Here is a 26,721-nt window from a genome sequence, read left to right as displayed (position 1 = left end):
ATGATCATATCTGGTCAGGTTGGTAACTGCTGTCTAATTTACTTTCCCATCTGAACATATAGGAAGCCCCAGCCACTGAAATGTACAGCTCAGTGGATAAAATATCTAACTAGCCTAGAAATATAGTACATCTATTTTCAGGTGCTGCAAAACATGTTCATCAAGAAGACTATTAAAATATGAATTTCCTAAGGACATCAGCATGAGACTCTTGAGGAGATCGAGTACTGGGTAATGCAATGTGCAGGCAGAAAAGTAAAATGTGCACTATAAAAGGTGAGCTACAAGGCAAAGTCATTTCCTTAGGAAAAAGGCAGATGTCCCAACAGTCTTGGTGCAGGATAATTAAATTCTTCTCTGTCTTTGCAGTTTGATATGTAAAGTATGAATTTTTCAAAAGGTCACGTCCTTTATATATTTATAAAACAGTCTGCTGCTGCTTCTTTGGAAAGGTGATGTAACACAGTAGTTAACTTCAAAAAATCACCACAACCCAAAGGTGAAGTCCCACTTTTTTGCATTCCAGATAATTTAGCTGTAGGGGCTGATTAGCAAGAACTTAATCAGCAATGAAATAGAATTTATGATGAAGATGATTAAGCCAGGCTTACTGAGTCATATACTGGGCTGAGCCAGGAGGATGTTAAATGGAAGAAAAGGAATTTACACAACTGATTAACAAATGAGTTAGCCAAGAATGTCACAACTGAGAAGGCTCCCCAGCACCTCAGGTTGCCAGAAAGACCAAGCTCCTCAGCTCTCCTGTGGAACTAGAGGTGGTCCCCAGCCCAGTTTCCCCAGACAACTCAGTCAGTCTGTGGCATGGCCAGGCTGAGTTACCTTGGTGGAAGCCAAGAGATGGGAGTCCTCCCCGGCCTCATGTGTCACCTGGCTTTGGAGAGCACTGAGTGAGTATCCAGTATGAAGTTCAAAATGTAAATGTTGTCTTTAGCAAGGTTAATGAAATAAAGCTAATCTAATTTTCTGGCAGTCTTCTTGTAGATCAGATGGATGTGAAAAGGTGTTTGAGCATAATATTGATCATATTGATTGCACTTCAGAATTTTCTTGGAAGGCTGCTGTCCAAATATTGCTCCTCAGGGACTCGATCTGCCAGACACGATTTATCTTAGCCTGTTCCTAATGCCCAAACCACTTACCAGTCCCTCTGCTCTCATCTCTCTGCTTGAACAGAGTTTTGCATTTCTGTAGTTGATACTTCAGCCTGTTTGGAAGGGGAGAGCTGAGGGGGATCTATAAATAGTGACTTCGTGTGGAGCTGAGAGATTTGGAGTCTGATGTGGCCATCTATGCGTGAAGCAGCGAGCAGCTCCACAGAGGGCACGTTCAGTAACCTTACAGGAACTTCATGGCCAAAGCCATGCTGAATGAAACCAGACTTCATCTGTGGCTCCCCATGTGAAGTGATATTTTTATTAACCATATGTTAAACTGTATAGTTTCCCTCTATGTTTGGTGATGTGTTGCATTAATTATACTGATGTCCCTGAGTTTCCCCACACTAGAGAGTGAAAGGTGGGGCTGCAAAGATGACATTGAAATTCGGTCTGTCTGGGGTGGAGGCTGTCCCATTCCTGTCCTCCACATCCCCTCTGGGCTGGGGATGGTCTTCAGCTCAACTATGGCCTCAATATGTGGGATTTACTGGCATATACGTAGTGCTGTATGGCACAGAATGATGTGAGGTTGCTAGGTTGACCTTCATTGTGTCAGATGTAAATAAGATGGAAAAGGTGTTGCCAAACTGGGGAGCAGACAGTAGCTTTGAACTCTTGTGTAGGATCAACAAAGTGCAATGTGCTGACTCAAAAAGGAGCAGATGAGAAACAGGAAAAAAACAAAGCCATTATTTTTGTAACAAGTAAGAAAGACATTATAAAGTTTGAGAACTTGATAAAATTCCTTTCAATCTTTATTTTTTTTAATTCTTCAGAGTTGTGGCATTTTCAACAGTAATGTTATCCTAGAATAAAAATATCCCAGATCTCTTTCTGGCATTTACAGATCCTTTGGATGAAATAACACCTTTGTTGTGAGGGAGAGGCTCAGGAGTGCAGCAGACAGAGCCTTTTGGCACTGAAGCAGCCACTGTCCCCCAGCTGTCCCTCAAGGTTTGTGTGACTGTGGTGGCACCAGCTTCAGACCATGCACTCCAGTGAGGAGAGGGCCAGGAGGGCTGGTGGGTTTTAAATAGAAATTAGGAAGAAAAAATATGTGCAAAAAAAGTTAACCTGACTACTGCTTTTAGGAAAGCAAAGACTTGGTCCGTGGGTGATACTAAAGGACTTGTTAGTTTGTACAGCAACATTTCTGTTGCCTGAATTAAATAGTGGAATATGGTGGTAGTTGCAGACTTGCATACAGAATAAAATTTTCATGTTTAGCTTTCTTCTTAGTCTCCTTCAGTGTGCAGGTCAATAGTGTGAGGTTTCTACCTTGTTGCACTCATGTTTGTTAGAAGAAAATCAATGAATTGGATGTTGGACCAGAGTAAATGTAACCTGCGGAAAACCCTTTTCCTGTCAGATTACATTTGCATCCCACAGGTTACTTGCAGGGAGTTAACACATTTCCCCTTCCTATGCCACAAAGCTGACAAGCAAGGAATCTTTGGTTTATCTCCTTTAATGATTTATCTTTTTAAAAAATCTTTTCTGTCTCTGAACATGGTGTTCCTGGCCTGGTTCTTACATGCTTAATCTGTACAAGTACTGGTAGTGTCTCAGTGGTTTGTTGCTCTGCTATGACATCTATTAGCAGGTGGCAGAACACACAGCCATGGTAGAAACTGTGTTCCTCATGGAAATTATACCTTGCATCTCATCTGAGCAGTCTGACACCTTCTTTTATGTCAAAGTGGAGAGCAAAGGTGGATGGGAGGTTTCTTTTTGCATTTAGGGGCGACGTAATTTGCCATGTGAATTTCAAATAGAATTTAAATTAATGTAAATGGAAGTTGAGCTGGAAAAAAGATCCATCTGAAGTATGGCTTTGAGAAGAGTTTTAGTAGACACTAAAGAATTACCATGTGTTTCACCTGGAGATCTCAATAGGCAGGTGCCTCCTCTGCTATGTGCTGATATGAGCTTAGGGCAAGAGGAAAATAACCCAGAAAGGTTTTACCAAATGAGCAAAGTTCTGGAAGAGCTGGATCCCACCATCTTAAGTATGTGAGATGTCCTGGTGGTGGGGACTGCAGTATGTGAAGTAACACAAGTGCCTACTTCAGAGATACAGGCTCAGGTTTTCATAAATGCTCATTTCTCCTTTAAGCATTTGAATGAAGCAGCACAGAATGCACCCTGCAGCTACACCAGAAGAGATTTACTCTAACTTGAACATGAAACCAAACAAATCTGTCAGGCTCAAGGTTGGTGACATAATCAGGCAGCCACCAAGGTGATACAAAGATCATGATGTCTTTTAGAGCCTGTTCTGGATCCTGCTGATCCCACCCAGAGAACTTGGCTGCTCTCTGGTGCTCCCCTCAAGCTTTGCTGCCAGGTTAAAGCCAGGGGCTCTATTTTTAGGCAGACGCCAGGATGAGTTTTGGGAAGCTTATCCCAGAGCAGCAATTGTAGGAGCTGGGGAGTTGCCAAACAACCATTTTTGAGCTCTCCTTCCCCAGGCACATAAAAACCTGCAGCCAGTGAGTCACGCAGGTCCTGGCTTAGCAGAGGAAGGCAAAGCTCCCTGTGTTGGACCTCCAGCCACTGAACGGCAGATCAGCTCAGTTTAAAAGAATGGTACTGTAGGTATTCACCAGGGTACATCACTTTTGGAATCAGATGTTGCTTTCCTTTTTTTACAGGGGGAAAACTTCGTATGAGAACCCATGAGTTTGAGTACACTGACTCTGAGACATTTGCAGACTCTGAGTGGTTTCCTGGAATAACAGCCTCTCTCAAGAGGAGCAGCAAATGCATTTAATCAGCCACATTTAGAGCTCTGCAACATCTGCAAATGAATTATTAACAACCTCAAATGTTTTCAAATGATCCAAAAGTCAGGAATAACGTGGCTCTTCAGATAATCACCTCTGATGCAGGGCTTCTCCTTTCCACTCTGCGCACTACAGGCTCTGCACCTGCCTGTTCTTGCCAACCAGTTTCTCACAGCTCAGATAAACTTCTCCAGAGGTGCTCAGGCAGCAGAACAAATGCAAAATGCAGCTGGTATCCAGCTGTGTCTATGGATTTATGCATCATGGAGTAGATAGCTACTGACCAGTACTGTGCATCTTGGGGGGAGGTAAGGGATGCTTCAGGGAGCACAGTTCTCATGTCTGAACTGACTGTTGTCTGCCCACAGAAGTCCTCCACTCCCGTGATGCTGCATTTGACCTGAAGTAATGGAAGATAACTTTGTGTGAGGTTTCCCTGGAAGAGCAGGCTCGAATCAAGAGGATTCTTCTTATCTAGCAACAGCAAGAATGGCTGAATAAAGGTGTGAAGCACAGCATGGCTCAGGACACCAGGGCTCCAGCCCTGGCTTTACCCTTTGATCTGTTCAGAAGATTGTGGATGGCTCCTGTCAGCTCACTTGCAAAACAAGGTATCTTGTGACATGCTTTGGGAAATACTAACAACTGTCATGTTATGTGGGACTCAAACCCCTTCCACCTCAATGTGAAAATACTTGTTTAGAAAAAAAAAATAATAGCAACAATCTAATTTCTTCAGATGAGGTAATGTGGTTGCATTAATTTTTGAATCAAAAAATGTTCTCCTTTAAGAGCTCCAGCTGACAAAATAATGGAGCCATCAAGATGCAGATGTCAACTAAACACTTGCAGTAGCATGTCAATTAATGAAAAAACAAAGAGGTATTAACTCTCATAGATGCCCATACAAAAATTCTGGTACATGCACAAAGAACTCTCTTGGGTCATGAGGAAGGTGTTCAGCAGCTTGTTATATTCAGACTAAATGTAGAATTTCTGTTCAGTCTGCTTGTTGGGGAGTACCTTAAAGATGAGGACATGATGAAGCTCACTGCAGCTTTTAAGAGAAAGATGTGAGCAGAAACATCTATTATTGCTGGGCAAAAGCCACTGGTACCCAGAGTGTACAAACCAGCTGCATCTGGGATGCTGTGAAACCAGAGCACAAAAGAGGAATTAAAAATCTAGTCCTTCATTTGCCTGAGTGAAAATTGCTGGGTGGTCACTTTATTTTGTATATAATTATAATAATAAGCTCAATGGTGGATCTCTTATGGATTATGGATTCTGTGTTCATTAGTAACAACATGACTGGTTTTCCCACTACGCTCATAAGGAACACATAAAACACAGACAAATGGAAGCAGAAGTGGCTGTGGCTATTACGAACAATTAAGCAGGGCCCATCCTCTCTGCAGGGGACTGCTCTGGAGTGCCTTAATGCAGCAGAGCTCATCTGGTGATGTACAGTTTGATAATGGTGTCTTGCATATTCAGGTATAACTATCTGGTCTTCTACAGGAGCTCTGGTTGTGTAGCAAGAGGCAGGTACAGCTACTGAGAGGATGCTGCCTATTTCATATCTGCTCATTTCATTTCAAAATTGAACTGGAGATTGGTTTGTTAGAAAGAAAATGCTTCACCAGGAGATTAGCTGTCTATTTTCTGTGGCTAGAAGAGGGAAAGGTACAGATGTCACTTTTTAGCTTGAAATCAGCTTGAAGCTTCCTCGTAGTTCTGTTACACAATGAGCAATTCTGCTATTTCAAGCTCAACATCCCTTTTCTTGCTTATGAACATGAACCACAAACAACAAAGTCCCTCATGGCTTGCACACCCTGTGACATGGCCTTATAAAAGCAGTGTAGTTCCTCATGCCAGGGTTTGGATTTTCCAAAGCTTTTTTTTTTCTTCTTCTGAAAAATTCTGACACCTTATGCACAGGTTTGTACTTCTGATTGCTTAGATCCAGAATCAGTCTGGCAGCCAAGATTTCATTGAGCTCTCCTTGACTAAGAGCCTGGAGGCAGCATTTGTGCCAAACTGGTCCCAGGGCTCTGGTCCACTTGGGGCCTGCACAGTCCAGGGGAAGGGAGTGCTACAGTCTGTGATGGGAGGGGAATGAAACAAATGAAGCTGAAGAATTTCAACCTACCATCAGTCATTCTTGACTATGTTTCTTTTGTGCAGCATCTCTTCTAGCTCTGCAAGCCTTGCAACTCAGGTGTATTGCTGCCTAGTAAATGTTCAAGGACTGATGGCCAAAATATGACCTGTGAACCTCTGTACCTTCACTGGAATCATGGTTTTGAAAGGATGAGATCAGCTAAGGAGGTAGGAATACTAAGTGCATGTTATACTAACATACCTGCTGTAAAGCATCACTGTTTTAATGCAGTCAGCCTTTTACATTGACTTTAAAAAACCTGAAACCCTTTAAACCATAAACCCCACTGCCTGAGGATCTTTTTTTCCCTTTGAGGGGATATCAAGTACACTCTGAGACAAGCACCTTAGGGAGGTCCTCTGGTCTGGGTACCTTTGGTGGTATCAAGGGAATGTCAGTGCCACAAGCATCAGCTGAAGGGAAAGGGAAGCATCCCAGCACATGGCTGGGTGGGCTGAGGCCATTTTAGGATAGAGAAGAAGCAAAATTTAGCCTTTCAAAACATTTTCATCTTTGTTTCTTCAGCACTGTTATGTGTTGCTGGGATGTGTTGTGGTGGCCTCCCGGCTGCCATAGCAACATGTTGCTCATCCCTGCATCACAGGGGCCAGGGGGGTGCTGTTAAAGTGCTGCTGTATGCCATTATTGAAAGAAAGGAGGGCAGCAAAAGGGGGGAAAAAAAAAAAAAAAAGAAAAAAAGTTTTAATTTTCACTGTGAAAAAATACAGGTAAACAGGTAACTATTTTAGCCAGCAACATGCTCATCTGCCCATTGAGATTTGCTCAGGTGGAGTACAGGAATTCTAAACAGGATGGCAGTGGCTGTGATGGGCACAGAAAGTGTTGTACTGGGAATGAAAGGTGCTTTGCTTCAAAGGGCAGATCATGTACTGTCACTGGGAGTATGAACAGAGACAGAAAAGTTTACTCAAATTAGATCAGTGCAAAGACTGTCAATAAACAAGACCTGAAGAGAGGAAAAGCAAGAGAATTAACAAGAGGAAGCAGTATTCTTAAAAACAAAAAGTATGGTATTGTGAGAAAAATGAGACAATAACCATATAAATGCTTGTAGAAAAAAGTTCTGGTGCTTTTTAAATATGCAGCATAGATTCTATATGACAGTAGTACCTTCTGGGCCCACAGTCTTTGTTGTAATTTCTCATTAATATCATCTTAGATTACTTACTTCTCCAGTAATATTATTAGAAATATCAATAAAAGTAATAACATGTAGCTGCAGGCTTCAGACCTTTAAAGATAGATAAGTTCGGAGCATTTTTAATTCCTATCAGAGTATTTCTTTCAGAAAATTAAAACTATGAGAACATTGCTTTTTCTGTTCTAGCTATGGTTTGTCTTCAGCTTTTTGTAGGCAATGTAAAAAAAAATTGCATGCATTATGGTAGAGTCATGCTTCTATCTACATATTGCCTCTCTGGTGTTTGTTTTAAATTTCCCTGATTCCAAGTTAGCAGCTATCACTGCAATTTGTAGATAGAAACACACTCAATAAGCTGAACAACAGCAAAGTGATAAAGGACAAATCTAGGCAAGTCCTAACACAGGATTTTAATCCAGCAACTGGAGAGCATGAACCTCCAGGATTCTGGATTAATTAAGGAAAATAAAAGATTACATATTGTTGCACTACCTTGGACCAGTGGAAGACATTCACCCTCCAACCTTGCTGGTAACTGGCTTAGGATCAGCTCTCCATCTCACCCAGGCAACCCTGTGGGGATCAGTGGAGTCAGGAGCTCCTAAACAGTTTTTTTTCATGAAATGTTTTTTGTGGGGGGAAGTAGTGGGGACATTAATTTTGGAGATGGAAGTGTCAATATTTCACACTTGTATCACAGCTGCACTCTGGTGTGCACACTGTTGCATGTTAGGCAAATTCAGGTCTGGGTGTTCACAGAGACTCAGCTTTCCCAGTGCTGCAGTGGTATCTATGGACACTCCCTGCTCACCAACACTGAGGAACATTGGGAATTAAGTGCAGAGCCAGCTCTCTGTTGCTCTGCATATTCTGCAGTAGGTAGAGCTGACTGTTGTGGGAAAGCCAGATATATGTCCTGGGGAAGGCAGCATGGGTACTGTGGCACTTTGTGTGGCCTGATTATTCACCCAAAGGGGTTTGGTCTCCTTTCCCAGATGCTGATAGCAGATTGGGCAGGCTCACTGAAGGCAAGATGCTGCAAGGCTGGTGCTGTCTGTCCCACAGCTCTGTGGTGAGGGCTCAGTGTGTTCACACAGTCTGTAGATGGGGTCAATACTGAGACCAAAGCTGAGCAAGCAGCAGTGGAGGGCTCTGTGCACAGTGTGTCCATACAAACCAAAGAGAAGCTTACAGGGGGCAGGTCGGGTCATGCATGCTCTCCGAAATCCAAAAATTACTTCCACGCTGTTAAATGAGCATAAGGAGCTCACCCTGGCTGTGCTCTCTGCTCTTGCAAACAAGCATTTCCAGCTGGGAGGGAATTTCAGCCCGGTTGCCCTCTCAGCCATGCACGTGCAGTTGCTTTCCACAGAGGGACCTCTGCCCTTTGCTGAAACCAGAGGCTGATAAGGGGTTCCACTGCTGTCAACCATTGATTGACACCACAGTGTCCCCTGGAGTCCCCGAGCCCCTTCGGGTTTCCCTTTCTCCCTGATGACTCGGATGCATCTCACGATGCAGGCAAGAGCAGGGGACAGCTCTGCCTGGAGCAGATGGGAACCGTATCCTGAATCCAGACCCACTGTGCTCAGAGCTGGATGCACAGGTCTCTCCTCTAGACTACAGACACGAAACTTAAAGTCCTAAGTCTTATTTTATGCGTGTGTGGTAGTTTGCATCTGGACCAGACTCCTGGTAAGAGCCTGAGCAGCCTTAGGCCTGGATTTAGAGCTTTTAATTCAAGTGGATGTTGCACGTTGTTTTGGCACCAGTTGCTTATCAGGAAATCCCTGCCAGAGGCTCCCGTGATTCGCTGCTCTGCCGGCAGAGCCGCTCATGTTTTGCTCTGTCTCAGAGCAGAGGTTAGGGAAGCCCAGCCAGCCATCGAAGGCATTTAAACTCTCCGAGTTTCGTTTTGATGAAGATGGGCTGTGCCTGTAGCTTTCACCAGAGTGTCTTTAGGGTCTGAATGCTCAGGAGGGGCGTACCTAGAGCCGATGGAGTACAAGAACTGCTTTTTTAATTAAACGCGGGTTTTGCTGCGGCTGGAAAAGGTGCCCTCGGAGAGGGTAATGCAAGTACAGGTGACAGCTGAGAGCAACCCGTCTGCGGGCAGGCTCTCTGCAGCCCTGCCCGTCCCTCGCTGCCCACGAACAAAGACGCTGCGGGGTCCCGGGCCGCAGTTGCCTCTCCCAGCCCCGCTCTCCCGGTCCTCACCTCGCCCCGGCCCCCGCAGCGTTCCCCGGCGGGCGGAGGCTCCCGGGAGTCCCTTCGGGCATTGTGGGAAGGCGCTGGGCGGCCGGGGCCTCACCTGGCGCTGGGCGGGGTGGGAGGGGAGGGAGGGAAGGAGGGAGGGAGGCGGCCGGCAGCCAGCCGGGCCGGGCCGGGCCGGCTCCCAGCCTGCCGCAACCGCCACGCCATGGTAAGTGGGCCGGGGCTGCCGAACTCGGCCGGGTCCGGGCGAGACCAGCAGCCCCCCGCCCCGCCGTAACCGCTTCGTGCCCTCCCGGGGCCGTGGGTGGCCGGGCGGGGAAGCCCCCCTGGACGGGCACCTTCTCGGGGCTTCCCCGGCGCGGGCTGGAGGCAGCGGAGCTGCCCTCCTTCGTTCCCCTTAGACTCTTGGGGATCGGGTTCCTCTGCCCGGAGCCGACACCTGGGGCTCGGCCCGGGGAGACCCAGTGCGGGGCCGACCTGGGCGCTGCTTTCCCCAGAGCCCAAAGCAAACAGAGATGTTTGCCAGCGGCCCGGGGAAGCAAAGTCCCCCGGCGGTGGGCTCGGACGGGGCTTCTGCTGTCCGAGTAGCCCTGTCCTGGCGTGCCCCGGGAGAGGACAGGTCCAGACACGGTGGGTCAACGAGTCGCTTCTCCTGGGGAAAAACTTGGAAAGAAACTTAATTATTTTTATTTTTTGAAAAACTTGTTTTGCTGGAATAATCCAAATTGGCTTTGAATAGAGATAAAATGTGTTCTTTACAAAGTGTGTGGCAGGCTGCCTGCTAGGGCTGTGCTGGCTGCTCCGAGAAGCTGAAATGGTATTTCCAAGCAGATTCAAACAAGGTTTGTACCTGTTTTGAGGAAACGAAAGCTTAAAAAGTAAAATCCTTTTCCATTCTGTTTTCCGACCCACGGGGGTGAGCTTGGGTCATGTTGGCAGCATTTTGTAGCCAACCAGGAAAACAAGGCTTTCACAGAGAGAGGTTTTATGAAGTCTTCCTGTAACTTGAGGAGCTGAGGTTCAAGTCAGCTCCAGCACCCGGAGAAGGATTGAATGTGGATGCATACATAGATCTGTGTCTTTGGCTGGCTCTGGTGTCAAAGCTGGACAGTGCTGGGCAGTAGGTTTTCTTGTGATGGGAGGATTGGGAAGAGCTTTTCCCCTGGTGCTGGGCAAGTGGAGAGCTTGGACACCAACATTGCCTCCAGCTCGGGTGCCTCTGCTCAGCTACCTGATCTCAGGGGGCTTGATGGCAAGGCAGAACTAAGTTCCTACAAGCAATATGTCTGTGAGAGAGCCTGTGGGTCTGCTTCTGTTGTTTGTATGTTCTCTGCTGGCACACAGCTCCATGGCTAGGTAGGGGCTGCAGCAGTGGCCTTCATTTTATCTTGAAAGTGGGCAGCAGCCCTTCAGGTTCAAGGGCTGAAGGGCAGGATGCTGGGAGGGAGGCCCTTAGGATCTCCTGTGCTGTGCTTGGTCGTGGTTTTCTGGGATCAGAAAAGGTTGGCGTGGTTATTCTCTTTTGTTAAGTATGATGGCAAATATCCTCAGAATAATGGCTGGATTTTTCCCCAGGAGGACTGTGGGCTCTCAAGCAGTAAGGTGGTCAGTGATGCCTCTTAATTGAGAAACCATCTCACTGCTTGATAACTCAGACTGGGGCCACGTTCTGTGCCTGTGCCCCAAGCTGCTGTCTTGCACAGTTTGCCTGTTGTGTGCAGCTGTGGCATCAGTTCCTGGCAGTGCAGCTGAACAGGAATCTTGCACCTTCATGGGAGGCCAAGTTTTGTTGTTTGTCTCTACCCTCAAAGGCAGAGCTATCTTGTTTCTTTTCAGTGGTTTAGTCAGAATGCTAAATGCACGTTAGTCCAGTGTATTTAGGAAGGTGTACCTGTCATTACATTTGCAAATAGAATGTGCACAGTGATGTGTTTACAGATGGCAATGCAGCCTCCACATCTTAAGTCCCCATATAGATACAACCTTTCTGGTTACACCCTGAGACAGCCCTACATATCAACTTGCCTCTGGTAAAGCTTCTGTAAACAACTGGAATTCCTGTTTTGCCCTTGAAGGTCAGTAAATGTGGGAGCTGATTTCAGGGAAGCTGATCTCAGAACTCTCCCTGATGCACTTCACAAATACCAGTTTTCAAAGCACTCACAATGGTCCCAGGGGAGAGCTGCTTACAATAGTGCTGCTTATTGACAATTTGGAGACTATCTGCTGTATTGATCGTTATAATTTTACAAGGTGAGCGTGCACCCTGAAAATTAATATTTTTTTCCCCTTTTCTGAGGTCATAGTACAAATCTGTTATTAAGCTAACTAGTGCTGTCAGCCTCCCCCCACACACACACTTTTCTATTGTAGAAGCAGTGCTGATGAAAGGGACCTTTTGTCAGGGTACTCTTTCAGTTAAAATTCCTCTGTCTGTCATCCAGTTTCTGGGAAGGGCTGTTACACGGAGTAACATCAAGAAGAAAGGATTACTGGGTTACAAAGCAAGAATAAGCCTTATTCAGTGTCCAGAGCAAAGAACTTTCAACAAGTTATTTAACTCTGTAGATTGTTTCCTCTGTTTTGGCATGACATAGTTGTCTTTGCCACCTTTTTTTGTGTTTTGGGATCTTAATGGAAGGTACTTGTGCTTGTCTTAGCAGGAGGGTTGCTTCAATTGTTTGCTCTGTTGCAGATTTCCAGGGAAGTTTCAGGAAAGAGTCTCCCTAGCAAAGCTAACTTGACATCATGCTGAGAAAGTCAGCTTTTCTGCTCATCTGCTACTTTGTGACATGCTAATAAAATGAAAATAAAAATAAATAAAGCCTCTTTAGAAAAAAGGCTAAATTCTGCTCCCTGGCATACATAGTTGCAGCAGAGAAATGTGTCATAAAGGATCATTACCTCAACAAAACTGGGGAGTGAGCAGAGAGGAGAAAATGATGGGTTTCCCCAAGGCCACGTATTGCTGTAGTCTTTCGTGCCTGTGAGTGTTGCAACACCTTGATCTCACTGCCACCTCCAAGTTCCCAGTATTACTTTTTGTAACAGTCCATGGCACTGTTAGTGTAGCTGGGAGGGCAGAGCTGGTGCCTGCCTGCTGTAGGATCTGCTCATCACTACAGTGGGAAAAATAAGTACTTGTGGGCATGATCTGAAACCCTGGAGAAAGAACACAAGAATGTTACTGAGCACAGAGCCTCTTGCAAAGTGCTTGGCCTGAATAGAAAAGGAGTTGGCAAGCACTGTTTCCAGGGCATTTGATACCAGTCTGATCTAGAGGCTGGGATGTAATGTTAGGTGAGTGCAGCTGCTGACACCTGTGTGGTGCTGGGGTATGAACCCTGAGCTGTTCTGAATGTTCATCTCCCCAACAGTCTCAGTGCCCTTAATAGTTTAAATAGACACAGACCTGCAAAAGGTGTCTCTAATGCTGCATCAGATTTTCTGTCTAGAGGTTGAAGAACAACTGGGTTTTTTTCCACTCCTTGATAAACCTGTGAATTGGCCTAGCAAGGGCAGTGAACTCTGCCCCTAGGCATTTACATCTGCAAGACAAGGACACCCCATAATCATGGAATAGTATCATTTTTAGAAGATCCTGAGCAAATAGACTTCAGCCTGGAAAGAGGTGACTATGGGGGAAGTTATATGAAATAATGAACATGAAATAATGAACACTATAAAGAATGGTTGCCACAGGAAGTACCAGTGCAGTAATTGCAATGCAGACTTTACTGTCTCTGGGTAATAAACTCATTTCTGGAAAGCAAACAAACCAAACAAAACACATTGTGACAGATCATCCGCTGATTCTTTGCCTAAGTAATTTTTTAAAAAATGTGTTTTCACTCACAAATAAGAAAATTGTAGGCAGGTCTCAGTGCCAGGAGTTACTGGGTTATGGAATGCCTGAAGGGCTTTAGAGAAGCCATGACATGTGTGGGGGGAAAAAAGGGAGAGGGATGGAGGAGTCATGGGCATCTGGGGATATGAGGAGGCAAGCAAATGCTGCCCATCATGTGGACCATGTAATATGTTTGCTGCTTTTGTGTATCTTTAACTACTTCAAAATCTCGTGCTTCACAAACCATCCCATAGACCTTCAGCCTTCTGAAGGTATCAGTTATGTGCAAGAGCAGCAAGGGGACAAGATGGTGGCACTACTGAAGAAACTGATGGGTCAGGAAAAGCATGTAGAGATGCTCCACCCTGAAGCACTTGTAAGATTTATGCTTCAGCATATACACCAGGTTTATATGTGAGACAATTTTAGTCTTTCCAGTGATGCCTACATTAAAAACATGCTGTTCCTGTAAAAGGAGTCCTTTCTGTATCATAGCTACTAATTATCATCCCTGCCCATTCATTTCCCTACTGTCCCCATTCTTACAGGCTGTCATCTGCATTTTCTTAGCTGCTTTGGGTGAAAGGCAAACCTGACATGCTTTTCTGGCCAGACATGTCTTTCTGGCCTAGTATGTCCTCAATTTATGTTTCTGAATATTGCAGAGGTAGCCCCAGGTACTCTGTGCACCAATCTTTTTTATTTCTCTAGCTCACTCTATCTGTGTAGGATGTTGATGTGTTATCCTCTGTTCAGACTTGAGAAGGGTTTCAAATCCCTCTTTTTTCCAGCCAGGAAACGCCTGTTGCCTTCCTGCTTGCTGTTGGAGCTTGAAGGTTGTGTTGCTCAGACACTTGCTGCTCTGGATGTTTTGCTAAGCAGTGCACTCCTGCATGGTTGTCACCCTCTGCTTAGTCCCTGAGCCAAGCAAGAGACACAGGCTGCAGAGGAATGAGAAATGGAATAATTCTGCATAATGCAGAAGTTTACCACATTGTGCCTTTGTCTTGCAATGCTGCGTGCTGGAAGGAGAACACAGGAAATGTTAAGTGAGCTTCTGCTTGTCTGCTCCAAGATCCAGAAAAGCCATGGGAACTGCACAACCCCCCAGCCAGCAGGCTCAGGAGATGGGCATGGAGAAGGGGCACTACCTCAGGCCTCTCCTCCAAGTCTCATCACAAGACCTGGATCAATAACAGAATAACTTTTTGGTCCATTTTTTTCATTTTGGAGGCTAAACTTTGGGCCAACTTAAAGCGTTTCCTGAGATCTTGTGCTCTGACCCTTTCTTCTGTAAGCAACAGTAACTTCTTTTCTTTATAGATTATTAAATCCAGGTCATTCTTTTACCTTAATGAAATAAATGCCATCATAAAGGGGGGAAATTGAGATTTCCTCCTTTGCAAATGCCTAAAATGCTTCAGTGCTTCTAAAATGTGCTCTTTCAGAGTCATTCACCAAAGTGATCCTAACTCCTTTTATCTTCAACCCTTCCAGAGCTCAGGCTTTCCAGGAGCATCTTTGGGGGCTGGAGGGATAGGTGTGAGGCAGCTGCAGAGCCAGGCATGGGGACCCCCAGGCTGATGCTCTCTCTGTCAGCTGGACAAGGAGCTGGAAAACTCCTCACCTTCTGGTGTGCATGCCCTGTCCTGGAGCAAAGGTTTTAACTTTGCTCTCTGGGAGGTGCCTTCAGGTAGCAGGGCTTTGCAAATACCTGGTAAGGCAAACTGGAAATAAGAGTAAAGAGACTGCACCTTTTGCCAGAGTCCATTGGACTAGATTGGAGCTGTGTTTCTTTGGCAGATATTTAAGGAAGAGACAAGAAAAATGGCTTTTTTTGTGACTAAAGTACACCGGGGCCATAGTGGATTTGGGTGAGTTCTCCTGGCAGCTTGTTCAACCTGTGCCCTGGCCTCCTCCTTCTTAGAGCAGCATAATGAAGCTTTCCACTGCCTCCCAAAACTGTATAAACAACTAAAGACTGCTGGGAGCCCAGCCCAAGAGGCAGAAGGGATGTGATTACCTCGGTGATAATTGTTCTGAATGTCTTCACATAGTGCTGTGCTGGGTAAGGTCAGCCAGGTAGCAGCATCCCCCCCACTGACTGTCCCAGACTGCAGGTGTGAGTGCCACCTCTCTGCTTCTTTGTTCACGGGGCTGCTCTCAAATTGCAGACTTTGAGGAGGATCTTGAACAAACTCCCTGCCTGGCTTTCTTTTTGCTCATTGCCTAGAAAGTGCAGTGATTCCTCTTGCAGGAATGGAAAAGCACCGGTTTAAGAAAACAGGGAATAATTCACTTCTGTGAAAACTGGGTGTCGTTGGTTGCCTGCATGGACATCTTAGGAGCTATCTTGGAAAGCTGAGCTGCCTCTCCTCTCTGGAGAGAGGTTGGAAACCTGGCTTGGCTGCTGGTGGAATGCCTGGGAGGAGGAGGCAGAGGCATTCCTGTAGTGTAGGGAGGATGTTGTTGAAGGAATGCCACCAGTGCATGAGAAATGAGCCAAGGTCAGGAGGAGCAGACCTGCTGGAGGCAGTGATAAGCAGGACCAGAGCTTGTGGGGCACTGGTTTCCATGAACTTGGTTTTCTGATCCTTAAGAAGGGATCAGAAGCGAGGAGCTTCAAGATGGTTTCGGTTCAGAACTTGAGCTCAGCTGCAGTGTTTTGATTATGGTTTTAACTCGAGTGAGGGTACCAGGAAGGTTCGTGGCTGTATCCCTGCTATAGAGTGTAACTATCATTTAATGGTTGTATGCTGGTCAATTTAAAATCTTCAGTGACAGGATAAGGGTGATTTCTGCATCACGAGAAGCATAAAATCAATGTGTAACCATAGTCACGTGTGCCTGTAATGATCTGGCACAGCTTTTATTGCGTGGACTTTGGATGTATTCGTTAGGGGAAATTGGTCAGAAATGTTCCTAATAGAGATTAAGAGAGAAAGTATTCTGTGCCAGCTAGGCAGCAGCACACTGCTTCATTACTTTTGTGCTACTGTTTTTTCATTTAATTTTCTTATTTCCTTACATCATCCAGGCTAAATATGTGTTTTAAATTTTAAAGCTGAGATTCTGCAGTATTTCACCAACATGTCAGTTTCTGTGCTGCTGGAACAGTAAACAAGGAAGTGGATACTTCTAATCAAGTAGTTTGTGTCTTGGATTTTGCATAATTGCTTTATAAATCCCTAAAATCCCCCAAGGTATGTATTCAAGGCCAGTAACCAGCTGGGGACTTGGTGCAGCAGCAGAATACTAAAGTACCTGTGCTATAGTGTGGTGTTATTCTGTCTCTTCCTTGTGGGGCTACTTTGGTAATAGGTTGAGTCAATAGTTGTCCTCTTGTTGTACTTTCTCATTTCACCTTAAATTCCTGACATTCCAAAGCATCTGTTTGCTCAGAGTAGCTCTGCATTTTTCTTGAAAACATTTCAACACTTGCTCTTCCATCCTTCAAACAAACTGTAAGCAAAACAAAAACTTGAAAGGAATTTTTTATTCTTGAAATGTTTTTGATTAAAAAAAAAAGATAAACCAGTAATAAGTAATTTGGATGATCAGATGAGCAGAGTGTAAACTCAGGAGACGAGATGCCAGAAGATGAAGCAGGCTTCAAGGAAGGCAGAATAAGCTAAAAGAGAAATTTATGATAAAAAGTTTCTTCCTTTCAACCAGGTACAGCCAGTCAATCTGATTTTCCTTTTTTCATCCCATTTCATCTTCTCTGTGGTCCATGAGTTTTGCTTTATTAGTGTGTTATACATTGCCTGTGGCCCACTGCCAGCAACAGGCTTAAACAGAAACTTCCCCAATTGTGCCAAGCTGTCTGATTTAGGGTAGTAATTCCTAATTTGCAAATTTTAAAATAGGAATCATCCTATTTTATAAATGTGACTGGAGAGGGGTGGTTCTCTTAGCTGGGTTTGGAGAGCTTAGAACTGTAGCAGTCTAAACCCAGCGCTGCTGAGCTTCCAGGGCTGCCTGGCCGACTAAATCCTTGCACAGGAGAGGGAAGGATGCTGCTTTTCAGTCTCCCCACTGCCTTCTCCTGTTCTGCCTTCCCCATCCCCCCAGCCCGTAGGCTCAGTGCAGTTCCTGCCATTTCACTGTCCTCGCCCACCAAGGGACCTGGAGCAGCCAGATGCCACAGAACAGGTTTGAAACCAGTCTGCAAATATTATGCAGGTTAAATTACAGGGGGGGCGGGGGAGCATTTCTAGCACACATTCTTCTCACTGAGGGATGAATTAAAGCCTTGCTGCATTGATCTCTGCAGGAAGTCATGGGGCATCTTTTCCATGCCTGTGTCTTGAGCAGCAAACTGGAGAAACGACCCTGGGAATCAGTAGTTTTACATAGTTGACTTACATTTACTGTATGGAAATAAGTAAACCTTCTGCATTTGATTTTTTTTTTTATGTCTGTTCTATTTACTGTTAAATTATTGCATGCCCAAGTCTAGCATTTGATTTTTTGTAGCCCTGAAATTTAGGGTGTTTTTTACCCTGGTATAGTTTCATTCATCATGATAAAACAGACGACCCTGTGACTTTATATGTAAACCTTCTGTATTTGATTTTTATACATATCTGTTCTATTTACTGTTAAATTATTGCATGCCCAAGTCTAACATTTGATTTTTTGTAGCCCTGAAATTCAGGGTGTTTTTTTACCCCATTAGTTTTGTGGATCATGATAAACCAGATGACCCTGTGACTTTCTGACCTGTTACACAGCTTAGAGCTGCAGAGATGCATGGAGAGGGGATAGAATGCAGGTTTGGAAATCTGCTTTAAATGCTTGGTTTAAAAAGAAAAAAAAAGGGGGGGAAATAAACAAAGCAAACAAACAAACAAAAACCAACACAACCCCCCCTCCTGTTTTTCCAACCAGAAAATAATGACCCACACTGACGTTTATGAGATAATTTTGCAGAGTGTTGTAGGTGGTTAGGTCTGATGCAGTACAACGAGCTAATAAAATTACACTCAGACCACAGCTTGTCTCCTGCAGCCTCTGCATGCGAAGGCAGCTGATGCTCTCACAGGAACTGCACTTCTCATCCCTACCCACTCAGGCTTGGACCTAAAAATTCCCTCTGGCGTCGCCCCTGGGTCTGGTGATTGTTAGTCACAGCCAGCACCCTCGAATGGGAGGGGAGGAAGGCAAGCACCTTGCTTCAGAGGTATTTTGCTCCAAGCAAGTAATTTGCCTTTGTTTTCCTCTGGAATTAGAACTTCTAAAGATGAGCATAACATTACAGGATAATCTGCTTCTGTCTGTAGTTTGGCTGCTGAAAGCCAACCAGAATTCCTTCATTAGCATCCATCATGTCATTAGCACTATAGGAAGGCAAATATGTTCTCACAGTCAAGGAGCAAGGAGCAGATGAGCTGTTAGATTTTTGTTTGTGCAGGATTTCAACATTTCCAGGTTTATTGATGCATCAGAATCTTTCCAGTGAGCTGTGAAGAATGGAGCAATGAGAGGGAGGAATGCATTGTATCAGTGTGTCTGGGCAGAGAAAAACTGAGCTGAATAAAATAACATCTATAGCAATTGGATGCTTGAATTATGCCATTTAAGCTCTTGAGAATGTAATACTGTTTATCTCCTGGAGAGTTCCCCAGACTGAATGGACTTCAGAAATTAGAAAAAAGAAGGAGAAGAGGAAAAAAAAAATCAGTACTTTTTTCTTCTAAGTACCTGTGGCTTCTCATATGTTGCTTTGTTACAGGAACTTTCAGTTTACCTGTAATACATCTGTAGGCTTTAGGGTACTCTAGTTTGCTGCAGGTTAGAAATGGCTGATAGTAGAGGCTCTTACCAATTTTCTAGCTGTATAGATGCTATAACTATAAAGTTATCTCATGAGGTATACAGTTATATTCTGCATAAGAAATAGTGTGGGATGGGAGACTGAAAAAATAGGATTTTGTAAGGCTGTTTACAAAGCTTGATGTGTTTAAGAGCTCTAGTGGATGTTTTCTGTTGCAAAGAATGTTGCCTCTGCTCATGAAAGAGGTGCTGAAAAGTCAACTGGATCTTTATAAGAAACAGTGGAGTTTTCAAAGCAATTTTAAATGGAGAAGAGCTCACTTTCGTACAGGTGAAGCTCAGCATACTGAAGTAAAATAATCAGCAGAAAATGATGGTAATATTAACACTATTTCCCTGTCTTCTTGCTATTTAACCTTTTAGAGGCGTAAGGTTGCTCTCCTGGATATATTTGCATTACTTGCAGGCACTCAGATTCAAGATCTCTTTGGTCCAAGAGCTGAACCCAAACTAGAAAACCCCTTTGTTATCTTTCCTCACTGAAGCACTGCAGGCAAATGTATCTCCTCCTGAGGACGACGCAAACAGCACTATCTTGTTATGCTGAACAACAGGCTGTCAGCTTTTGCTAGGTATTCACTGACTAATTCCCTGCATTTTCAGCTAAAGCTGAGCCCCCTCTCCCATCGGATTCTTGTTTCTAGAAATTTGTTTATCAAGTAGCTGCTATCTGTGCCTGATTGCTTGTAAATGGACTCCTGCTGCTCCTATCTGCAGAACCTAAGCTCTGCCTTTCCAAATGCACTCCTCTATACAAAGGCTTTGAAGTGGACGCGCTGTACAGCAAGCAAAATGTCCTTCATCCATCCAGCTCCTGTCAGTGGACAAGTGTATGGACAGTAAGTACTGTCCCTTCATCTCCTGGGAATGGGTAGCCCTGACAGCTGGAGTATTACCATGTCAAAACCCAGCTGGTAATATGAACAGAGAAAGGCAAGAACAGAAAGGCTTTTGTCTTCTCTGTAATCAGGCTGTGGGGACTGCTAGCAGCATAATTGATTTTATTTAGCAAGCTCATCTGGAGAGTATTGCAGGACTCAACACAAGACAGCTACAAAATCCTTGTAATTTCATCAAGCACATTAGACTGATGATGGCAAGAGATGTATTTCCAGCAGTAGATCCTGCCACAGGCAGATATGAATGAACCAGTCCATCTTTCCCTAAAATGATCCCACATTTGGAGTCTTTCTTAACATTGTCTTTCTCTTGTCTTTGTATTACTCAACAAGTCTGTGACTTAAAAGCTAGGGGATGGTTCTGAATTATCAATGAACACTTTGTTTAAAATCCAGCAGCTTGGTTTTCTTTGGTTATTTTTTGTTTCTTTGTTTGTTTGGGTTTTGGTTGTTTTGGTTTTTTTTATGCAGAAGCTTCGCTGGTGCTCTTCTCTGTCTGGAGTAGAATGATTTTGTCTTGGAAGAAATAGGAATCTGTAATCTTGATATTAATTGTGAACTTTGCTCCTCACTGGGGAGTTGGGGTGACGGGAAAGTACAGGTACAGGGATGAGCTGGAATAGAAAACAAGAGGGATGAGGGATTAGGGTGTGGATTGGGAAGCTATAGGGAAGGGTAAGGCTAGGCTAATGGGAGCGTGGTGAGGGAACTGCCTGCTCTTCTCTTGGGATTTTGCAGGGGTTGGGAGCAAGTGAGGACAGCGAGGAGCCTGTGCTTCTCCCTGGTCCTCCCAGCATCAGGGGAAGCCTTGGCAGTGTGCCTGGCACTGTGCAAGTGGCTGTGACTGCAGCAGAAGCATCCTTCCTGCAGGTTCCTGTACTGGACCCTACTGCATCCAGTACTGGAGAGAAAAGTGATGGGGATGCCTCTCAGGAACAGGGCAATTCTTGGCCTCTTCACTGGGAGCATCTCTGTCCCTGCCAGTGTTTTGGGTTTGTTCTTCATCCCATTTAGCAGAGGAGATCCCATTGAGATGACTGTCACCCTCAAATAGATTTCCTGCATTCCTAAGGCCATTTCCATGCTGTGGGTAGATGACTTAGTGTGCTGCTTCAAGACTTAGGATGGTCACTTATTTTAATATGCTAATGAAAATATTTATATAAACCTGAATTGTTAGTTTTCTCCCAAAGACCCACTGGCATTTAAAAGCCAGGACTTCAGTATTTCAGTAACACTGCTGATGCTAAGTATGAAAAAATCATAGGTTGAACTGTGTAAAATTATGACTAGCTTTAAAATGAAATTTTTAGAACAGTGTACATATCATGTTTATTTAACATAATCTCCTTGGTCACTAAGGCCTGTCCTTTGTCATTGCAGTCATCTGTGTTTGATCATCTGGTGATTTCTGTAGTAAACACTCAGGGTCCTTTGCTGCAGTAGCTGATTTCTTCTGCCCCTTACAGGCTCTGCTAGGAAGATGCTGGTCTGTTTGTGACCTGAAATCCTGCAACACCAAAGCTGTTAGTGACTACAGTTACTACCTAGATATTCATGTCTCTGGTCCTGTGCCACACAGCAGCCTTGATCTCCCCAGCCCTATTGTGCACAAGCCTTTATTCCCTTCACCCGGGTGTCTCACCTTGCTGGAGGAGTGGCTGGTGCCCTCTTCTCACCAAAGTGAGGAAGAGGAGGAATAGGAAGCAAAGCTGCTGTTGCACAAGGTGAGGGAAAAAAGGGGGGAGAGGGGATGCATAGGGGAGAAGTCTCACTAGGAGTGCAGACCTGCCAGAGGAAAAAAAAGAGGAGAGGGAAGGAATCTCAGCTCCAGTGTCACTCCACGGCTGGAAATGCCTTTGCTGAGGTGTCTCAGATTTCCAGCACTGGGCAGAGCAATGCTCTTCTCTGGCTGTGGCCCTGGCATTAACCATCTTGCTTTGTTTACTCCAGATCCACTTTATACTGCTCTTCAGTCGTCAGGGCAAGTTAAGGCTTCAGAAATGGTACACGACACTACCTGAGAAAGAGAAGAAAAAGATCATTCGAGAAATCATTCAGATTGTTTTGTCTCGCAATCAGAAAACCAGTAGCTTTGTTGACTGGAAAGACCTCAAGCTTGTTTACAAAAGGTGTGAGTAATTTTATGAGAACGTATAATTGCTATTGGTATAAATAACACGTGCCAGAAGAGGAAAAATAAAGCCCCACTTTAAGAGCAAACAAAACCCTAAGTGGCTAGATTAAAGCAGCAGGAACCTGCCATCAGCACTCTACTTGTGTAGAACATCACAGTGTCCCTTGGTAAATTGTCAGGGTAAACAGTGGTGTGAAAAATACATGTACAATCTGTCAAAGGAGAAAAATGGAAGCGATCTATTAAGTATTAGTGGTTGAAAGAAGGCTTTAGGCTTCACTGCTCCTTCTAATTCCCCAAGGTAGCCTGCTGAGAGGTGTGCTGGCCTTCATCAGGCTCTTTGGGAGGTTGCAGGAGCTGTTGGGAGGCACTTCCAGCATTTTTTCAAAGTTTGCCTTTGCAATCTATGTTGCTCTGGAAAGTGTTCATTCCCACTCCCTCTTCCAAACAACTCACTGGTCCCCAGTTACACAATGCTCAGCATTAACTGCCTGTTAAATCAAGCAGAGTTGTAGCAAACAAAAGTAGCCTTGGGGAATAGCACACTGTACACATTAAGGGGCATCTCCTGTTCAGCAAAACTTGAGCTGTATGCTGTGCAGTGACAGATGTAAACATCTGAGCAGATGCTGTGACAAGTCAGAGCTTCAGCCACAGCACCAGAGAGTTGAAGTAGATCATTATTCTCATCTTCAGCTGAGCTAAACATAAAGTTTTGTTGCAAATTAATTATAAAGATTACTTGGTGTGAGCAGCTTCTTGCTTTCTGGCCTTGTGTAAAACACTGTCAGTCATTTGATAGCCAGCAGGCTTGCTGAGATGCAGCTCCTTCCACCTTTATTATTATTTTTTAATAAAGAGCAGTAACTCAATATACTGTTTAATTAACCTCACTGTGGTAATGCTACTGAGGCAAGTGAAGGAGACCTTAAAGTACTCCTGACTCTTTGTTTTATTAAGAGCAGTGTTGAGGAGATCTCCTACTTTGCCATGGGTGGGCTTTGTTTTTATCATGAAATGAACAATTTGTTTAAATTAACTGATCTTTTTAAGTGTGCTCTGGGACAATGTAAGAATCAAAGAAAATTATTAATTTTGGAGACCAGATAACTGGTCATTTGTGTGACTTCTAAGAGACAAGGAGTGCACTGGGGATCCAGCTGTTCACCCTCACGTTTTTGTCCTTTTTTCCCTAGGTATGCCAGTTTATATTTCTGTTGTGCAATAGAAGACCAAGATAATGAGCTCCTGACACTGGAGGTCGTTCATCGATACGTGGAGCTTCTGGACAGATACTTTGGAAATGTAGGTTTCACTTTCTGCCATGAATTACATTCCTGGCTGTTTGCTAAAAAAACCCAGTTACCTAAAGCTGTTTTGCTTTGTGTTTCCATCTGCACTACTTGCCCTGTAGACTCTCTAAACCCAGAGTGAAATTAATCCTTACAGTATTTTACGAAATAGTGTTGAAACTATCATAAGATTGTTTGGTTTTCCATGCTTTCTTCCCCCTCAGATTTAAACTTGATGGTTTGAATATCTGTCTTGGAATAGAATTTGAGGGAAAAGCTTGAGGAAAATTACTTAAAGTAATACTGGGTGACAATACTTTCATTCTCTCTCCTGACCTTTTAAGGTGTACTAGTTGTGTTGGTTTCATAATATCATGTAATAACTAAGGACATATAAAGAGCAAAGAGAGAAAATGCTGTTGGTTTTTTTTTTACAGCAAAGACCTGAGGAATGTCCAAATAATTCTTCCAGCAAGTCTTTAAAGACTACAAGAGACCATCTTTTCTATGAATATTTTTCAAATTGTTCTCACTGCCCTAATTCACCTCTTATTTATATCACTGCATCGTGACTCATGTCTGTATCATCTCAAAACAAAAAAGTGATTGCTGGCTGTAAGGTCACTAGAAGAGGGAATTTGTCTTGCTCTGTGAAACTGTGCATGAACATATGTAGCCCATGTTATAAGTGCTATATAAAACCTGTTGTAAGGTTTTATATATGAAATCAGTATGATTGTAATGTATTGTATAAAATACAAGAAGTAGAATATCTTTGTTGTAAATCTAGGATATATACTTGAAGAGAAAGATGTGCAGAAGCTGCACATCTTTCTTCACCCTGCTATCTGCCACAGGATGTTGAAGACATTTGAGCATCTTAACAAATTTTGGCCCCATGGGTGCTTATCATGCTGTGAAAGTGATTTAAATGTAGGATGTTCCTTTTTTTTCTGGCAGGTGTGTGAGCTGGATATTATCTTCAACTTTGAAAAAGCTTATTTTATTCTTGATGAGTTTATAATTGGTGGAGAAGTACAAGAAACTTCCAAGAGGTCTGCAGTGAAAGCCATAGAAGATTCTGACATGTTGCAGGAGGTGAGGCAGAGGAAGGCAAAAGCACCTCCTTCTTCCTTGTTTGACAGGAGCTTGAAATACAGTGAAGCACTTTTGGTAGTTAATTATCCAAAAGAGCTTTATGTTCAGTTTTAATAGGTACAGCAGTGAAGTTAAGGGAGCAGTTATGTAAACTCTCAGCCCAGCCCTCTTGTATCTTGTGGAGTCATCTGGAGGCTCTATGTACTGCTGATGTGCTCCTCCAGTTTAACTGCTGGAGTTTCTCAGGTATTATCTTAGAAAATAGTTTAAGGCATGTCTCAGACATTTATGTGATACCAGAAAATAACCTAAGATGATATTTTATATATATATATATGTTAGATATAAATACATACAGAAAAATCTCATCTGTTTTACTAGTACATTGGAAACAGATGACTTACTATTAACATTTAGAACTGAAGGGAGTGTGTGCTGGCAAACTCCTCTTTCAGTCACAAACTCCTGTGTGGTTTTGCTGCAGGGCAGAGCTATATAACCTTTATTGAGAACCCTGCAGGAATTCTCTTCTGTAACTTGTACAGCTAGGAAGGAAAAAAGCAGTTGAGTGGGACTCATTTTTTCCTAGGCAGTGAAGGATCCACTGTAATACTGAAGGAAACAGCAGGCTGGTAGAACCAGCTAAGGACTCTGTGAGACTCAAACAGTTTTTCACAGTGCTCTGGAATTTGTACAAGAAACTAAGCTGGATACCTAAAAAGGCCAGCTGGGCCTGATGACTTTAGCCACAACTGTGGGATGTTGTGATTTGGAGACTGGATTCTAAAGTGCTGTTAAAGGTATTTAAAGCAGAAATATTTCTACACTGTAATTAAAAACATCTAGTTCTGCAACAGTATCCAAAGAGGATAAGAGGGTTTGTTTGAATATTACTGTGCTGCTCCATAATGCATGTAGTGTTTATTTCTTTTTTTTTTTTTTTTCCCACAGACAGTGGAAGAGTACATGAACAAGCCTGCATTTTAATGCCCAAATTACCTGAAGACAGAACTGTTCTATGCACCTATAAAATGCACTTCCTGAAATGACTTCCCAATGTGCCAGATCCTCAGAGAAAACCTAGTGGCTAAAGGGGTTTGTTTGTATAATGGTGAAGATGAAGGTCAGCTAATGTAGCACAGGGTTTAACAATTCTGGACTTGCATCATTCTGCATATGACTTTTTCAGCATTGTTATTACCCTTGATCTGGTTTCTCTTCTTGCTGGACTAAACATTTGTTTTGTACCATGTCTTTTAGCTACAGGTTTTGTCATCATAAAATGTTATTCTGACAGTACTTTGAAGAGTATATTTACTAGGTTTGCTCTACTGCTGATCCTATGACTCTACTTTTGTACAAATGTCCATTTTTTTGAATGTAATGATTGTTCTTCTCTAATAATAACAACGTTTTTTTCTAAAAGCCAAATTGTTGTGAGCTCTGATTTCACAACCTTGTTTTGAAAAGAACCCATCTAGTGTAAGAAGAAATATGCTTGCCTTTGGACCAGCCCCTTTTTTTCACTATCTTCCTTCTATTTTCTGCTCTATCCTGCTAATAAGACCACTTGAACTGTCACTAGAGTGCACCCCACACCTCCATTTAATCTGGAAAACTCTTCTGACTTGAGGTAGGCTTCTCCCAGGTTTAATGATCCTTTTTACTGCTGCATGTGGATGTCCTGTTTCTGTCTTGCTCCTCGTTTTCCTGTCACCCTTCATAAATCCCCTGGAGCTGGACAAGGGCTGCAACCTTTGGAAGTGTGTAGCTTGAGAGCAGGAGATATCCTGAAGAGGAGGAATTAGTCTTACTGATTTTAGAGTGAAGTTAATTTCGTGTTTCTTTTGCTATCCAACAATAACCATCTTTCCCAGTAGAGTTTTGCAGTCCTAAATCCTTACACCTATTGGGATGATCAGCTTTCTAGTAGTTGTAGGTGGCCCATTTTTGTGAAGGTTGAACAATTTAACCAATTGTTTCTAAGCTTGCAAGCAGCACAAAGGGGAAAAGGGTAAAACAGTAGAGAGAGGAGTCACCTGGGCTATGCATCTTGTTTTGTGCTGTAAGACATGGTAGTGGTGTGTGGGAAGCCAGGTGTGT

General features: G+C 43.7%; 1 protein-coding gene and 2 long non-coding RNA genes across 5 annotated transcripts in view; 1 reads left to right on the top strand and 2 right to left on the bottom strand.

The window, feature by feature from the left end:
* Positions 1-26,721, bottom strand: part of LOC139799656 (uncharacterized) — a 115,447-nt gene that overhangs the window by 27,093 nt on the left and 61,633 nt on the right. The gene's annotated exons all lie outside the window — the stretch shown is intronic.
* Positions 1,970-9,567, bottom strand: LOC139799643 (uncharacterized). Of its 2 annotated transcripts, XR_011727385.1 has the most exons (4): positions 9,511-9,567; positions 7,786-7,866; positions 4,249-4,364; positions 1,970-3,241 (listed from the first exon to the last, which is right to left on the bottom strand). It is a non-coding gene; the product is annotated as an uncharacterized lncRNA (long non-coding RNA). The 2 variants fall into 2 exon arrangements; XR_011727386.1 differs by lacking the exon at positions 1,970-3,241 and having other exon boundaries at positions 3,929-4,364.
* AP1S3 (adaptor related protein complex 1 subunit sigma 3) lies at positions 6,266-26,043 on the top strand. 2 transcript variants are annotated; one of them, XM_071751773.1, is made up of 5 exons: positions 6,266-6,298; positions 22,045-22,223; positions 23,425-23,533; positions 24,481-24,618; positions 25,570-26,043. In XM_071751773.1, the coding sequence occupies exons 1-5, from the start codon at positions 6,281-6,283 to the stop codon at positions 25,603-25,605; spliced, it is 480 nt and encodes a 159-aa protein (XP_071607874.1). In that variant the 5' UTR covers positions 6,266-6,280; the 3' UTR covers positions 25,606-26,043. The 2 variants fall into 2 exon arrangements, with proteins under 2 accessions (XP_071607874.1, XP_071607875.1); XM_071751774.1 differs by lacking the exon at positions 6,266-6,298 and adding an exon at positions 9,635-9,715.

Source organism: Heliangelus exortis, chromosome 9 (assembly GCF_036169615.1).
Source record: "Heliangelus exortis chromosome 9, bHelExo1.hap1, whole genome shotgun sequence".
NCBI lineage: Eukaryota > Metazoa > Chordata > Aves > Apodiformes > Trochilidae > Heliangelus > Heliangelus exortis.
Note: the sequence above shows the minus strand (reverse complement) of the source record. Positions and strands in the feature narration are given on the sequence as shown.

Excerpts from the sequence above, each read along its gene's own strand:
- AP1S3 (XM_071751773.1), top strand. Across the intron at positions 22,224-23,424 it reads CTCAAGCTTGTTTACAAAAG|GTATGCCAGTTTATATTTCT; the intron begins GTGTGAGTAATT and ends TTTTTTCCCTAG. Across the intron at positions 24,619-25,569 it reads ATTCTGACATGTTGCAGGAG|ACAGTGGAAGAGTACATGAA; the intron begins GTGAGGCAGAGG and ends TTTTTCCCACAG.